This window comes from Coffea eugenioides, chromosome 8 (genome assembly GCF_003713205.1).
Source record: "Coffea eugenioides isolate CCC68of chromosome 8, Ceug_1.0, whole genome shotgun sequence".
Taxonomy (NCBI): Eukaryota; Viridiplantae; Streptophyta; class Magnoliopsida; order Gentianales; family Rubiaceae; genus Coffea; species Coffea eugenioides.
The window spans coordinates 41,238,407-41,255,455 of record NC_040042.1 but is presented as its reverse complement, the minus strand read 5'-3'; the positions used below and the strand labels follow the sequence as shown (position 1 = coordinate 41,255,455).

At 36.0% G+C, this 17,049-nt stretch overlaps 1 protein-coding gene across 1 annotated transcript; it reads right to left on the bottom strand.

Annotated features, from left to right (window-relative positions):
• Positions 1-6,219: 6,219 nt before the first annotated feature.
• Positions 6,220-8,709, bottom strand: LOC113780790 (probable LRR receptor-like serine/threonine-protein kinase At3g47570). The gene is made up of 2 exons (XM_027326565.1): positions 6,729-8,709; positions 6,220-6,628 (listed from the first exon to the last, which is right to left on the bottom strand). Exons 1-2 carry the CDS (start codon positions 8,707-8,709, stop codon positions 6,282-6,284), a joined length of 2,328 nt encoding a protein of 775 aa, XP_027182366.1. The 3' UTR covers positions 6,220-6,281.
• Positions 8,710-17,049: the final 8,340 nt, after the last annotated feature.

The window sequence follows — 17,049 nt, the reverse complement described above, 5'->3', positions numbered from 1 at the left end:
CCACTCCCAACAATTGAAGTAAATTCGTCCAATTTCAACAGGCAACACAAATGCCACAAATTCCACCCAATTCAACTACAGGAATCATCCAATCACCCCAAATTTGCAACAAGTGGCTCCAGATGGCCAATTAAATGCACAACTTCACCCACCCCAAAAGAATTAGCAATTCCAAGCTAGAATAATCTAACCAGTACCACTGGTGGAAATCACCCAAATATGCATAAGCTACTACCAAATATCACCGACTAACACTGAGAAATTGGGGGGGCAAGTGTCGAATACCTCCACTGGGACTACCCCAGGCGGCAGACAGAGAAGCGGCGTTGAAGTTGGTGGTGGATGGCTGCGTCCGTGCGCAGAGCATGGCTGCTGGACAGAGGCTGCTGCACGTCCCTGTGGGCTCGTCGCCACTTGCGGAGGGAGTCGCGTGGGGCTTTAGCAGCGGCGGCGCAGAGGCTGGGCCGCGGCTTAGTGGCGCGCTGGGGTCGCGGGCTGCGCGCGATCTGGTGGAGAGCAGCGGAGAGCGGCGGCGGGGCGCGCGATTGAGTTGAGGAAGGGGGTGGCGCGCGGTGGAGTTTGAGATGGCGGTGGGCACGAGCGGCGGACAGAGCGAACAAAGGAGAAGAAAGAAAGAAAAGAGAAAGAAAGAAAAAGAAAGGAAAGAAAGAAAAGAAAAGAAGGAAAAAAAACTTTCTTTTTTTTTGTTTGTTTTTGTTTTTGTTTTTTTCTTGATAATTGAGAAATTTTTTTTTTCTTTTTTGATAATTGAGAAACCAAGCTACGGTTGAGAAAATTTCTTTTTTTTTTTTTTTTTTTTTTAATCCTTACCTTTCCCGCGAACGTGACGCGGGCACGCCATGCGAGCAAGAGAGCTCCCAGAAGTTTCTGCTCGTGAGCTATCTGCACGTCACCACGCGGGCACGTCATGAGGGCAAGAGAGCTCCCAGAAGTTCAGAAATTCCTGATCGTGAGCTTCCTGCACATCATCACGCGGGCGCGTCATGGGTGAAGGTCACTTACAAATCAGCAAAGACGAAGATCAACACCCAAAATCAGTCAAATTAAAGGGAAAACAGATTTAAACTATGTCACTAAACCAATAAGCAATTGAAAGAAATAATTGGGTTGCCTCCCAATGAGCGCCTTTCTTTTATGTCTTTGGCTAGACATGGTCATGTTTTGTTCATGGAGGATAAAATCTTGTGGCTCGTCTTAATGCTTCATCTTCAATGTGATCCTGGTAACCCTCATAGATGGAGTAATCTTTGAGCACACGAGCTACAGTCTTCCATGGATTAGTTGATGGCGCCAAATAATCAAGCAGTGATCTCAATTTTTCCTCCACCCCTCCATCAAGAGCACTCAACGGTTCAAGATATTTGACCATAGCTACTCTTAACTTATTTCTGCCATGAGACTCAAAAACTTCCGATATAACAAAATAAATCTCATTAACAGAAATCATGGAATAAGAGTTAAGAAAATGCGGTTTAGGGAATGGAGGTGGTGTCACCACATTTGATGATTCTTTACTGGATTCTTTCACTTCAATGGGTTGCGGTTGGGGTTCCATTTCTTCATTTTCGGCTTCTTTTTCAACTGCATCTGTAGACTTCTCATTTTGACATTCTTGCATCTCCTCATCCTTGTCCTTAGGGATCACAGGCTCAGGCCCTTGAACCTCTTTCCCACTCCTTAGGGTCATTGCGCTCACGTTCTTCGGATTCAACTCCGGTTGAGATGGCAATTCACCTTGGTTCTGGGAATCCAAACGATTGATTGTTGTAGCCATTTGACTTATCTGATTCCTTATACCCTGCATTTCGGAGTCCGTCCTTTGTTGATTTTGCATAAGAATTGCCTCCGTCCTTTGCTGATTTTGCGCCATGTTTGTCATCATTTGTTTTATCATCTCATCCAAAGATGGACCAGAGCTTGGGGGCGGAGGTGGTCGGGGTTGGTATTGCTGCTGGTACCCTGACAGGGACGATGGTTGTTGAGACTCTTGCTGTTGAAAATCCATTGGCCCGGTCGCATAATCAAAACTGGAATTATCCCACCATCCTTGATCATACCCGTTTGAATAAGGGTCATACTGCATTTGATATTGGGGTGAAAAATCTCCAAAAGTATCAATTGGAGCACTTAGATTGTCTTGAAATGCGGGGCTTGTGTCAGTTGAATAACCTGAGTCAAAATAAGTTCCACAATTTGCAACAGCCCATTGATCATTAGGAAAAACATGAGTCTCATAACCCCATTCAGGAACAAAGTCCAGTCTATCATCAAAATATGGAATATTAGCAGCCATAAACTATATAAAAAAAAATAAGAGAAAAATAAATTAAAAATGAAAACAAGGTGAACTCAAAAAGAAACAAATTAATCTGACACCAGTCCCCGGCAACGGCGCCAAAAATTGACAGGTGCCGAACCTGTGCAATAATAAATACCTACTCGAGAAAAATACAGATTTTGTATATAGCGGTGAGTAGGGTCGAATCCACAGGGACTGGGGATAATTTGTTTCTTCTAGAGTCCAAAGTATGGGGGGTTTTGGATTAAATGCTAACTAAATAAATTAACTGCAGAAAATAATTAATTAAAAGAAATGATTGGGGAAACTCTAGCCAAGGGTACACATCAGAAATGGTTCATGCACTGATCATTGATGCAGAAATAATTCCAACATTTAGCAATAGATTAGTTATAGTTGTCATGCACGCGATAAACAACCAACCCTTCCTTAATTTCTCGATAGCTAAGGTACGACCGTTAGCTATTTCTCTAACCCAAAAAATAACCCTAGGTACGACCGTAGGATTTAATTTCTAGATTGCATTAATAATTAGAAAGGCCCAATCCTAACCAACAAACACGCTACGAGGGTTTGTTTAAATTAGATCATATGCTCCCCTGACATAAACCCAATTACGCCAGTTGCTACTGAGGTAGAGATAACGAACAATTACGGATTCAATTACCCCTATTTAGCAAAAATAGCCTATATGAATAATTAATTATTGCGCACTAATCAATCATACACAAGGCCATAGCAATTAAAAGCAGGAAACATATAAATACCAATAAATTAAGGAAGCAATTAAAATAAATTCGATCTCACAGTAATTGTCGAACCAAATCGTCAGTTGTCCCCTTGACTAGAAAAGCTTAACCACGCCTCATGAGAAAATCTCCCCGTTGGGGAATATTGTCGAACACCTGGCGTGTGTCAGAGGCCAGTCCAAAGAAAGGAAACTAGAACTAAACTAAAAAACTAAAACTCAAGCCCTAGATGTCTTTTGCTTCTATACGTTGTCCCCTTTTAAAGCAACAAAAGAAAGATGACTAAAAGCTATCTAGGTGGTCCCCACACATGTGGACAAAACCTCCAAAGTACTTCTTTCTCCAAGTCTCTCTACGTTGCTTTCTTTGAAAAGCCCAAATGACTAAATGCCTTGCACTAGCTTGTGGTCCCCACCAATTCAAGAGTCCAAGGTCCTTAGAAGTCTCCATTTTCCCATAAAAGTCCCTCCTTTTTGGTAATTTTCTGCTTTGTTCCTGAAATTAAGCCCCAATACCAAATATAGGTAAATATTAATAATTAAAACAATATTTGGCAAGAATAAAAGGGGAAATTAACAATAAAATTACTAACAATTAACACCCTATCATGAATACATATTTATTATGTTAGAGTTATGTAGTATTGTCTCGATTTTTTAATTTAAATATGTTTCTTGTTGACATACTTTGAACCATAAACAGTTTGAGAGGGTTGTGAATCGTCACTAACTCTGTGACCTTAGGCCAATTCTATATATATATATATATATATATATATACCATATATATATAAAAATTCAGCGGAAAAGGTTTACCCGCCGGTTATACCATATATTCTTAACTTCTTTATAACCTTCTTTTGGAAATATATGTAGTGCCGTGTAAATCTTTTACATGTTCTAATGACCATATATACAATAGATCTTGGCATCCTGTATCTCTCTAGTTATCCAAAATTAGCCTTATAAAACCTTTTCCGCTGAATTTTTTTTTCTTTTTTTGAATAAATTTCCCTTCCTCCGAGTCGAGCCCACTTGACTCCTCTAGTTCCCCGAACATGGGGATGATCAAGACTGTAGTCTAGACTTTAGCGGGAGATATATACCTGCAGTCCAGTCCAGCGCCAATTAATGTACACTCAATTGACCACCTGCGTGGGACTGCTCCAATTTGGAGCAGGAAATTATTTGCGTAATATAAGCGCCAAGGGAGACTCACACAACATAGAGGAAACTTTTTCGGCGAGTCCCAAAACTATTCATTTTGCACGGTTTTAATCCCTCAACTATAAATTGCTGTATATAAGCCCTTGAACCAAAAAAAAAAAAAAAAAATTGTTCAGTTCAAGGACTTCGTCAATTTTGAACGTTAATTGTCATGGAACTAGAGGCAAAACCAACCAAACAGAAAAATCAACTCTATATATATTAAATCAACTAATAATATGGAGTTTAATGTTTCTTCATCTTCTTTCATCTTTCATCCTCTCTAGTCATAAATCTTTTACCTAGGCTGTTTTCGTGGATCGATTTTTTTTGCTTGGTCGGTATTGCCCCTAATTCTGTCATCTCAAACGGCCAAGAAGCCACGACATATCTAACATTCTTCATCAATTTCCCCATGCAAGCCAATTCCTGTTAGGTGTTTATGTGGGATTAATTTTTTCTTTACCTTTTTCCAACCGATGTGTTCGTATTTTGATTCCTAATGTTGATATAATTGTGTCTCTTTAACTCAAACTTAATTAGGATATTTCCGGAATGTGTGCCCTGTGAGCTGTGACATTGACAAATGTAAATGAAACAATATGTATTTGTACACAAACTTGTACTAGTCTAACTGAAGAATTTCTGAACGTACTTAATTATCATCAGTTTTCTCGCCTTTGATGATGATGATCTATTCTGCAAGTTTCTGTTAAAAAATTTCAACATTGCGACATACCAGCAACTTTTCTTTAGAGTGTAAAGACCGTTCCGTATTAGACCGCTTGATATTTAGAACTTTTCTTCCATAACCTTTTCCTAAGTCAGGATGTACACGGCAAATACTATCGTTTAAGATTGCCTTTCGATTGATTGTGGTATTTGGCAAAAGGTTTAAAATCCTCTCAAATTTCTTTAGTTGTTCGCATTATTTAAGAGATATTTGAATTTGTAAACTATCAATTATTTTAGTATTTAAATATTTTTTTAATAGCTGATGAATTACAACATACCCAAATATCTCTTAATTAAGCAATTTAAATAATTAGAGCAATTTAGATGGATTTCAAATTCTTCGTCAAATTTCTTAACCCAAACGAAGGGTTCATTTCAATTGACTTCTGTAGTAGAAGAACCAAATTTTCTTTTCCTCTCAACATCGCTAGCAACAGGACTTCATGAACTAAGAAAATTATACGTAAACAAACCCAAATACATGCACATTCGAAATAAAAACCGCATGCGCATTATTTACAACATTATCTCTATCCTTTGTATAGAATATTCAAACTATGCCTGCCCATTACGTTAAATCAAATCTTCCAAAGTTAATCACAACCAATTTTATAATCAATAACCAAGAGAAAAGAAAATTAACAACAAATAAGCACCAAATGCTGTGAGTAAATTCTTTTTAATTGAGTAGTAAGTAAAGACAATGCTCCCTTAAAGGCTCAAACAATAAGCACCCGGAATTGTCATCATGGAAATCACTACTGATATATATATATATATATATATATATATATATATATATATATGCGCTCAACCAGCAGCAATTGAGGGATTATTTAGTGAAGTGTTAAACTAACCTTTACTCACCTAATTCATTGAGTGTTTACCAGTTTTCAACAACGTACTATGATTTCATTTATAGGTAGCTTTTAATCGGCATGTTTTCCTTTACTTTTCTTTTTTAATGCTAAATGGCATCTTGTAAAATTTGAAGAAAAACTAAATGATATTTGGTTAGTGGGTTCAATACTAAGGAATGAGTTTCAAAGTTAACTAGTCTCCGAGCAAATTCAAGGGACTGGAGACCCTAACACTGCTCCATTCCCTGCTTCTCTCTACATTCAGAAATTCCAAATTCATGACAATTTTATTTGCAGTAATACAACGCCTTTCAAATCTCACGTGGTTCAGTTTATTTGATATAAACAAATTGGCCTCTCTTCCCTAATATTTCGGATGATTATACATATTTGATCCGAACTATTCATCAGCCTACATTACTTGCAAGAATTTGAGTTTGATCTTCTTCAGTGTTTCAAGAACAGCTTTCATACTGAGTCTGTCAGTTGGAGATTCACGAACACTTTTTAAGGCCAATTCCATGATGGATGAAAAACACTCCAACTTCTCAGTGAAATTTTCATCCTCATGCTTCAACAACTTAGCATCAATAACTTGAAGAATCGAATTAGGCAGAGAATCATTTATCCAACTCTTCAAGTTCAAATTTCCCACAAACATTTCATCGTTAGGCTTTCTTCTTGAAAAAACTTCCATCAGCATGATTCCATAGCTATAAACATCGCATTTTGCTGATATCAAACCCTCAGATCCATACTCTACAACCAACATTCAAAATGGACAAGTATCACATAAAAGAAGGCAAAAAGAAACTAAATGCTGTACAAAAGTTTAGGATTAAGATTGAAGAATCATTACCTGGAGCAATGTAGCCAATTGTAGCTAAGGTCTTGGTCCATGCAAAGCTTTCCTCCTTTTCCAGCATTTTTGCGACACCAAAGTCGCTGACGTGGGCAACCATATCTTCATCAAGTAAGACATTACCGGGCTTCAAATCACAGTGAATCACAGGCGTCGAATATTCTTCGTGGAGATATTGCACTGCACTTGCCACATCTATCATTATATTCAATCTCTGTAGAGTATCTAAGAAATCGTTGTCAGAATACAGCCATTTCTCAAGGCTTCCATTGCACATGTATTCAAGCACCAACGCCCTAAAATCCTGGTTCGAACAACCGCTGATGACCCTCACAAGATTTCGATGGCGAAGGTTCTTCAGGACTTCACACTCTACATCAAAGCTCTTGAGCACTCCTTCCAGTTCCAAATTGAAAACCTTTACAGCAATAGACCTTCCATCATTGAGAATCCCCTTGTAAACAGATCCAAAACTCCCAATGCCAAGCAAATTGCTTTCACTGTATCCATCAGTTGCTCGAAGAAGATCATAGTACGAAACTCTTTCTTGCGTTGGCACTAATACCATGTTTGTTCCTTTAGAATCCCGATAATTCTTCCAATATCTTCTGAAGACAATTGCTAAGGCTGCGACAACCACAGAAACGATTCCCAGAGGAGCAAATACATATAGAAGCACCTTTTTGGTTCTTGACCTGTGAATTGAATTAGTTCTTGGGCAAGGCGGCACATGAAACCTGGAATCTCCGCACAATGCATCGTTGAACAGAAAAGATTCAGCGGTAAAGTTCGCAAAGTGACCACCAGAAGGAATTTCACCACTTAAATGGTTATAAGAAACGTCAAGCTCTTTGAGGTCCCGAAGTGCCTCCAATGAATTGGGTATGAAGCCAGAAAGATTGTTATGCGATAAGTAAAGTCCTTGCAAGCTGAGCATATTGCCAAATGACTCTGGGATAGATCCCTGAAATTGGTTTTGGGATAAATTTAAAATCAACAGGTTTTGCAAACCACCTGTTGTGCTAGGAATGTCACCAGAGAATTGATTCGCTGATATGTCTATAGATGTAATAGCCTTCAGATTTCCAGCTTCAAGAGGCAAGGAACCATTAAGGGAGTTTGAGGATAAGTTCAACTGCAAGAGATCTTTGAGGTTCCAAAAACTATTAGGTATGGCAGAGACTAAAAAGTTGTTTCCTAGTTGAAGATCCCGCAGAGAAGTCATATTACCAAAGCATTGTGGTAAAAACCTAGAAAACTTGTTTGTGGTCAGATCTACTGAAGTCAAGCTATGCAAATTGCAAAGGTTATCTAAGGTGTCGTTAAGATTATTATCTCCCACAGCCAAACCTTGCAGATTTTGTAGATTTTTTAATGCTGTTGGAATACCTCCGGTCAAGTGATTCGATTGTAGATCAAGCAATAGCAAATTGGTCAAGTTGCCGGTTTGACTTGGTATGGTGCCCTTGATTTCACTAGTTTCTAATACCAACATCTCTAAAGAAGCAGAGAGATTCCCAATGGAAGCTGGAAGAAGCCCATTTAACGGGTTTGGGCCCAGGTCTAAATAAACCAAGTTTTTGCATTTTGTCAATGAAGTGATGAAGCTCAGCTCCATAGATGTAGGACTACTTGTTAAATTGTTGCCATAAAGAGCTAGAAATCGCAGAAGTCTAAGGTCCCCGAGGGCGTCAGGAATGGAACCAGTGAATCGGTTGACTTGAAGTTCTAGATATGTTAATTTGGAACAATTTGAAATGGACACTGGTATAACTCCACCAAGGTTATTCCCATCAAGATGTATGGCAAATAACTTGGGCAGTCTGTATCCTAGATCCCGCGGAAGATTTCCTGATAGAAGATTAGATGAAAGTGCAATGTTCCGAAATGCTGAGAGGTTGAAGATGCCACGGGGAATGGAGCCATTCAAGCCATTATAAGGTAACTGAAGATTCTCGAGTTGGTAAAGGTTACCCATCTCTCGTGGTATTGTACCTGCATACCATATTCATTTTCAAAGGAAGCATGTCTATCATTAGGCTGTAAAATCCACTGAAGAAACCAATTATAAATAATAAAAAAATTGAATGGATGTAAGCGTTTAGTTAACTAATTTCGATTTACTTCACCAAAAAATGATACTTTAAAGATGTATTTACCTATCAAGGAGTTGTTGGCGAAGTAGAGCTCAGTAAGCATCGTCAAATTTCCGATTTCTTTTGGAATGCATCCTGTGATTTGATTCCATTCCAGATTGAGCCCTTGCAGGTTTTGCAGATTGCCTATCTCTCGTGGGATCGTACCTGCCAATCACACACACAGGTAGGCTAGTAGATTTATACCCATTAAGTAAATGGGTATGGGTATACCCAATTACCCATTTATGGGTCATTTAAAATTTTACTATTTTTTTCTCTATTTTTTTGCATGTTGTTTTATAAAAAATAACAGTATTTTATTGTTATTAGATTAGTAAGAAATCCAAATTTATTTGCTTAACACTCACAAAAAGTTGAGTTGAATTGTATAATTATTTTTAAATGGGTATAAATGAGTGAGACGAGTCAACCCATTATCCACCAATTAAATGAATTTAATTGGATACCCATTTAGATCTATTCAAAATTAATAGGGGTTATTAGTATGTGGGTTTGGACAAATCAACATAATTAGGTTATTATTGATACCTTCAGAACTTCTAATTTTTTTTTTTTTTGGTGGATGTTTTCCATAGTAAGTAGGAGTATCTAATGAAGTTTATGGACATTCAATATCATTTCACCTAGAACTTACTCCAATTATTTTCTCGTTGCATTATTGTGAAGAGACCATAAGTAGTGGTGAAGCTATTCATAGATCTGATTACCTGTCAAGTTGTTACGCCCCAACACTAGAACCTTCAAATCATGCAGTTTGCCAATCTCTCGGGGAATTACACCTAACAATTTTACGCAAGGGCAGAACTAATCACAGATATATTGAGAGAGATATTGAGAATTGTCTTACTTGGTCGAGATGTAACTGGCAAGCGAAATTTGTGTTGGTAATTATGCCTTTAATTTTCTGGAATAAAGAAGCAGAGGTGTTGCCATGCAAGCCATGCTGGTAAAACAGTAAATAGTGTTGAATCGCAGTGCCAAACAGGGAAAAATGGCCATTAATTGCAGTTTGGCCTCGTTCGCATGCAAAAAGGCAAAGCAAAAGCATTACCTGTGAAGTTGTTAGTCATGAGGGATAAATAGGTAAGCTTCTCCAGATTTCCAATTTCTTTAGGTATGTGCCCGCTAAACCTGTTGGATGACAAGTCTAGCAATTGAAGTTGAGAAATCTTGCATAAACTCAATGGTATTTGACCAACTAAATAATTCCGAAAAAAAGTCAGCAATTTGAGGGCTGAAAGATTTCCTATCTTTTCTGGAATATTTCCTTCCAGGAAATTTTCGCTTAGATCTAACTTTTCCACTCTTGACAAGTTGGATATAGAAGAAGGAATAAAACCACTAAAACCATTGCTGTCCAGGAGCAAGAACCGAAGTTCGGGAAAGTGACCAAACCACATTGGAATCTCTCCAGTGAAGTTGTTAGAGGTTAACCTGACGAACCTCAGGCGGCGTAGACGTGACAACTCTTCGGGCAGATTTCCGTGGAAGGAGTTATTTCTCAGATCAAGAGAAACAAGAAAGGAGAGGTTTCCCAAATCCGGAGGTATTGTGCCGGTGAGTCCCATGTTTGAAATATTTAAAGCAGTCACTCTTTGGCGTCGAGAGCTGCACTGGACTCCTATCCAGTCACAGACAGAGGATGCAGCAGCTGTAGAAGACCAGTTTTTTGACAAGAATTCTTGCTGTTCTGAAGTGATATGGGCTTTCAGGGCTAAAAGAGCAGATTGATCAGTGCCTAAACTTAATCTTTTCGTGGCTGTGCAACTGGTCATCATTAGATAGTGCAGCAAAAAAAGTACTGCAAGAGGGTAGAAGTAAAAGTAGTGTTTCTTCATATCGACCGGACCTATATGATCAATCAATAGTCCTAATCGGCGATGTATTATCATTCGCCCATTCTGTTGCAACCTCTATATATAGTCACTGTTTTGGAATTATGTGACCGCGTGTAATACATTTTAGCATTTACCTCTCTCAGTTATCCAAACTTTGCCTTAAAAAACCTTTTCCGCTGAATTTTGATCAATTTCCACTTTACTCTCTCTCTCTCTCTCTCTCTCTCTGTAAAAATAAATTTCCCTTCCTCCTAGTTGACTCGAGTTGACTTCTCCAGTTGGGTGACTTTGGGAATGAATACGACTGTAGTCTAGAGCAAACACTTGGGTAGATCAAGTGTATATAGGTTTGGTGGTTCAAAATTTAACACACCATTTTACCAACTCAAGTATTTAAAGATGTGGCAAAATTTGGATCTGGATCGATAGATCTACAAGATCGGTATGTATGTATGTGTATATATATATATATATTTGTACACAATATGTGTATATACTATTAGTCTAACTCAAAGAAATTATGAACGTACTAATCATCTATTTTCTAGCTAGCCTTTGATGTGGATATATTCTGCAGGTTGCTGTTAATAATTCTTAGCTGATAAATTCCAACATGTGACATGTCAACTACCGTGTATTGGAAATTTTGTTAACCATTCGATATTGGACCATAACATTTAGTAGTAGGCTTCTGTAATAATCGAAGAACCAGACTTTTTCTTTTCATCTCAACATCGCCAACAACGGGACTTCATGCATGGGACGGGACTTTCCAGTTGGACAATAATAATGTCAAGTGGAGCTTAATTCGCTGCTTCAGTGAAGTAGTTGATCGTGGCACATACTCATAAATAGAGGTGTCAAAATGGATGATTTGGACGGATTTGGATTGGGTAGAATGAGTAATGAGTATAAGTGAGTCAACCCATTTATACCCATCTAATTAAATGGATATAAATGGATAATCCAATTACCCATTTATAACCCATTTATTTTAATTTTTTGTAAACTCATTTAAATTTATTTTTACAAACTAAGTTATCAATTTATACCATCATTTGCACCCATCATTAGTTTTAAATATTTACTTATAATGTTCAATAAGCCTAATTACCAATTTTTTTTCCATCTATACTCTATGTCGTAAAATTACATAGTATTTAATAGTTGAATAATAAGAATATAAAAATTTGAACTAAGTACTATAAAAGTTAACATAAAAATTTAATCCAAAAATTTTGAACCACTAACATTTTTTTCATGTGTAAATTTAAAATTTCATTTTGAAAAGGTAGGAAAAGAGGCTAAAACTTATCATAAATTGGTAATACTGAAAAATGAGCAAGTTAACAAACTAAGAGAAAATAAAATGATAAAATAAAACCAACAAATAATAATAATAATAATAATAATAATAACAAAAGTAGTTAACAAAATGAAAAATTTGGAAAAAAAATGGGTGGGGAAAGAGAAGAGATTTGGGGAAAAATAATTCTAAATGGGTCAATTGGGTTTGATGGATTATCCAATAATACCCACTTAATAAATGGATATTATTGGGTAACTCATTTATACTCATATGCAAAAATTTAAAATATCCATACTCATCTATTCATGGGCGGGTATACGTAAATTTAGTTAAATGTATTGGTTTGACACCTATATTCATAAGCAACACTTTTGAAGGGGTATCCATTCCTGCCTGCGGTGGTGGAGCCAAAGATTTTCATGATCAGCGGGACAATTTTTGTTACATCCTACTAATATATATGTTAGGTTTTTCTAACGGGTGCCTTATGAACACTCATTAATACACCTACATCCTACGCAACATATTGTGTATACACACACATTAATAATTACTCATTCTCTTGCATTCACACACTTTTTCTAATTAATCCCCTTGTATTTATAAGATTTCCCTAATTAATTTTATATTTCTAAAAATCTAACACCTGAAATATATCTTAACGGGTATCCATTAGACAGATCGTAATATGTTTATATCCTTGTCATACTCACGTTCACACAAGTGTGAACGCTTGAGATTTTAAGTTTTGCAACAATATTCTCTTTTTAGGGGTGGGTATATATGTCTAAATTTTAGAAATAAAAGTCATAATTAAATTGAGAGGTTGATTTATATTATAACACACACTTGAGATTTTAAGTTTTGCAACAATATTCACTTTTTAGGGGTGGGTGTATGTGTCTAAAATTTAGAAATAAAAGTCAGAATTAAATTGAGAGATTGATTTATATTATAGCACTATTAATTTTTTTTTTGTGTGTTTCCAACTCCACGGTTGGCCATATGCCTCCAAAATTTTATGTACTATTTTACATAAAAATTGTTACTTGGAGTAGGAAAAATATACGTAAACAAACCCAAATACATGCACATTGGAAATAAAAAGAGCATGCGCATTATTTACAACATTATCTCTATCCGTATATAGAATATATTCAAACTAAGCCTGCCGACCACGTTAAATCAAATCTTCCAAAATTAATCCCGAACCAATTTTATAATTGATAACCAAGAGAAAACAAAAATAACAACAAATACTACATGTGTTTAGTTCTATTGTGGATTACAAATGCTAATACGTACTATAACGCAACCAATATGATTGATTAACAGTGATTCCAAACTATTATATATTGATTAGTAATGATTCCAAATATGATTTATTATGCTGTGAGTAAATTCTTTGATTGAGTAGTAAGTGAAGACAGTGCTGGATATGCTCCCTCAAAGGCTCAAACAATAAGCGCTCGGAATTGTCCTCAGGAAATCACTACGGATAGATAGATATGGGCTGAAATAGGAATTCAAAAGATAACAGGATTATTATCTATAAATAGGATTATGGTCCCCACGTCACAGATATTCTATTTGTCGTATTTTCTAGTATCACAAAATAACTCTTCCATGATATTCCATCGTCAAGAAAGATACCAGAGAGAAACTAAAGGACTCTCTCAAGTATTGGCAAATACGTGTTGACCTGGAAGGCCACCCTAATATCTTTAAAGATTCAAATATCAGTTTGTCGATATGAATCCAGATACGCTTCCGCAATTTTACTGTTAATTTATTTTTTAATAATCGCCGGTTAAACTAACCTTTACTCACCTAATTCATTGAGTGTTTACAATCTAGCACGTACGCGTGGACCAGTTTTCAACAACCTACTATGATTTCATTGATAGCTAGCTTTTAATCTGCATGTTTTCCGTTACTTGTTTTTGTTTATGCTATATGGCATCTTGTAAAATTTAAAGAAAAACTAAGGAATGAGTTTCAAAGTTAACTAGTCTCCGAGCAAAGTCAAGGGACTGGAGACCCAATATTTTGTGGACAGTAGTCACCGGTCATGCTGCTCCAGGAGCTTCTGTGTATGCCGTATCAGTTGACTTAGTGGACCAAATTAAATTAACTTCAAAAATTGCTAGTTTACTCTTTTCTGTATTTCATATTAACTTCGATAATCATGAGGTGGAAAATACGATTAGGGGATCATAATTTAGAACAATTTAGAGAGCCAGAAACTTTTACCTTTTTTTTTTTTTAGACTAGATTAATCTCTTAGTTTGGTATCTTCAAATTCATATTTGCTCCTAATTAGCAATTTCTCCAAAATCCAACGTATAAACACCGTGCTTGATTTTTCATTCCGCATGCCGACATGACCCAGTTACCAGGCAACTTATGAATGAATAATTTTCAGTTGAGATGTCATTAAACCTAAAGCAATGGATTATTTTTCGTGGCTCGGAAGTTTAGTTTTTCAAGTACTTACCAATAAAAGATTAGGAAAAACTGCTTAGGGTTACATTCCAGAGATTTTTTGGAGTAACTTTACTACTTCAATCAAAATCTCCCAACCATACGAGGTTTCTGCGTGACGGACCTATGTACCCTTAAAGAGTGAAAAACTCGTATTCTAGTTCTGAAGCTAATTTGAATAATGTGCTTTTTGCTAACTGAGGGTTCGTTTGTTTCGAGTGAAAATGTTTTCCAGGAAAATATTTTCCTAATTTCCCGTGTTTGGTTGCACAAAAGTTACTGAAAACATTTTCCTATGTAAAATATTTTCACTCATCTTATGGAAAACAACTTCCCTTCCAAACTTACTGAAGTTGTTTTCCGAAATGCATGCATCCCGCCTGTAGTATGTTCCAAACTTACTGAAAACATCTTGTAGTATGTTCTTTTTTTTTTTTTAGTGTAAACAGGAGGACTCGAACCCAAGACCTCTTCCTTACACTCCCTCCCCCGTACCACCCAACCCAACTCTCCCCCTAGTATATTCAAAATAAAAAAAAATCTCATCCTGTTCATCCTATGTTAGTAATTAATTATGTATAATAGGGACATTCTTTTCTAGAGAAATTTTTAGCAGTGAGAGTGCAAGATATATGTCATAATAAGCATTGCATGTGATTGATATTTGACACTAAATGGCCAGCAATTTGTTTATTGCTTAAGGAGATATTTTTTATTCATATATACATTTCTCCAAGATTTTTTAAAGTTAAACAATGAGATAAATTTTCTTATTTTACATGGGAAGAAGTATGTAGTTATAATGTGTAGAAAGTAAAGATAGAGATAAAAGTGAAAATATTTCAAAAGTTAAACAAACACCAGAAAAATGAAGTAAGAAAATATTTTCAATAAACTAACCAAACACCTGAAAATGATGAAAGGGAAATGATTTTCATGGAAAATTACTTCCACGGAAAATATTTTCTCAAGGAAAACATTTTACTTCCAACCAAACAGACCCTGAGTGTTGTTCATTGATTATCGAATTCTAGTTAAATCGTATTAGAAACTAGTTTTAGGTTTCTAAAATGATAGGGACAACTTATTTGTCTATAAATACTCACCAAGTTTTACTAATTGACACACTAATTGTAGTAAAACTAATCAGCACACAAATTGTTTGGTAAGTTTTTTGAGAAAAATGTTCAGAGAAAAATACCCAAAATTTGTTTGAGAAAATAAGGAAAAACTCGCATATCTTATTTCTTTTATTGGATCGGGTTTTTCATAGTGAAATTCTTAACCAACTTGAAACCTCTGTATATATAGTAATTGTTTTGGAAATATATATATATATATATTTAAAGCACTGACTCTTTGGTGTCGAGAGCTGCACCGGACTCCTATCCAGTCACAGACAGAGGATGCAGCAGCTGCAGAAGACCAGTTTTTTGACAAGAATTCTTGCTGTTCTGAAGTGATATGGGCTTTCAGGACTAAAAGAGCAGATCGGTCAGTGCCAAAACTTAATCGTTTCATGGCTGTGCAACTGGTCATCATTAGATGGTGCAGCAAAACAAGTACTGCAAGAGGGTAGAAGTAAAAGTGTCTCTTCATATCGACCCACAGGATCAACCAATAGTCCTAATTGGTGATGGACAACAGGAAATTAGACGCCAATGTGTGGAGCGTATATGTGTTTTAAATGTGGAGGTTTTATAGACACCATTATTGCGTGGACTAATCCCAAAAGTGGGTTAAGATTAAATTAGTTGGATTAGAGGTGTAAACAAACTTAATCAACTTCGATACTCTAGTGTTTAAACATGTTTGTTTTTTTTCATAAGTTTGAACTTTTATTCAAATTTGACTTGATGTTTATTGTGTCAAACTCAAACAAGATTTTGTCAAATTGAGCATGAGCTTTGTACTAGTAGATTGAAAATTCTATAGATAAATTTCAAATTTTATACTAATTGAATCAAGTTCAGGGAGACTTGAGTTTGAAACTTTACTAGATATAACATGCTTTTCATGTTTGAATTGATTAGTCACCTAACTTAACTCAAGCCAATTCTTACCAGCAAGACTAGAATCAAATATCTGGTTATTTGATTCATCATTCAATTTGAATTGTGGTTAATTACCAACATTTGACTCATAAGTTACATTAAAATGAAAAAAAAAAAAACTACATCACCTACGATATTATTAAAAGTTTCACTTAAATTGGTTACAACCAGTTAGGATCAGCGGCTTCAAAAGTTATTGATTTTAGCTGTTTGAGATTATATAGAAATTAAAGTAATATAAGAAAACACTCTACACATATATATATATCGATATTTTATAGGACAGAAACAGTTTTATGAAATCCGTTCCTAATACGTAGTATACTACCGTTTGAATATAACATAAATTTTTTTGGTACGTTGGAAGAGGTCATAACCCCTTAAATTGCAACAAGATGAGGAAATGCAACTCCTCCTAAACAGTGTAATACCATTCGAATATGATATAATTTTTTTGGGGTACATTGGAAGAGG

Bases quoted from the DNA above. Each gene is read 5' to 3' on its own strand.
- LOC113780790 (XM_027326565.1), bottom strand. From the start codon at position 8,709: ATGGGTAACCTTTACCAACTCGAGAATCTTCAGTTACCTTATAATGGC. The intron at 6,629-6,728 runs GTAATGATTCTT...TGTTGGTTGTAG, and splicing joins AATTGGCTACATTGCTCCAG to AGTATGGATCTGAGGGTTTG.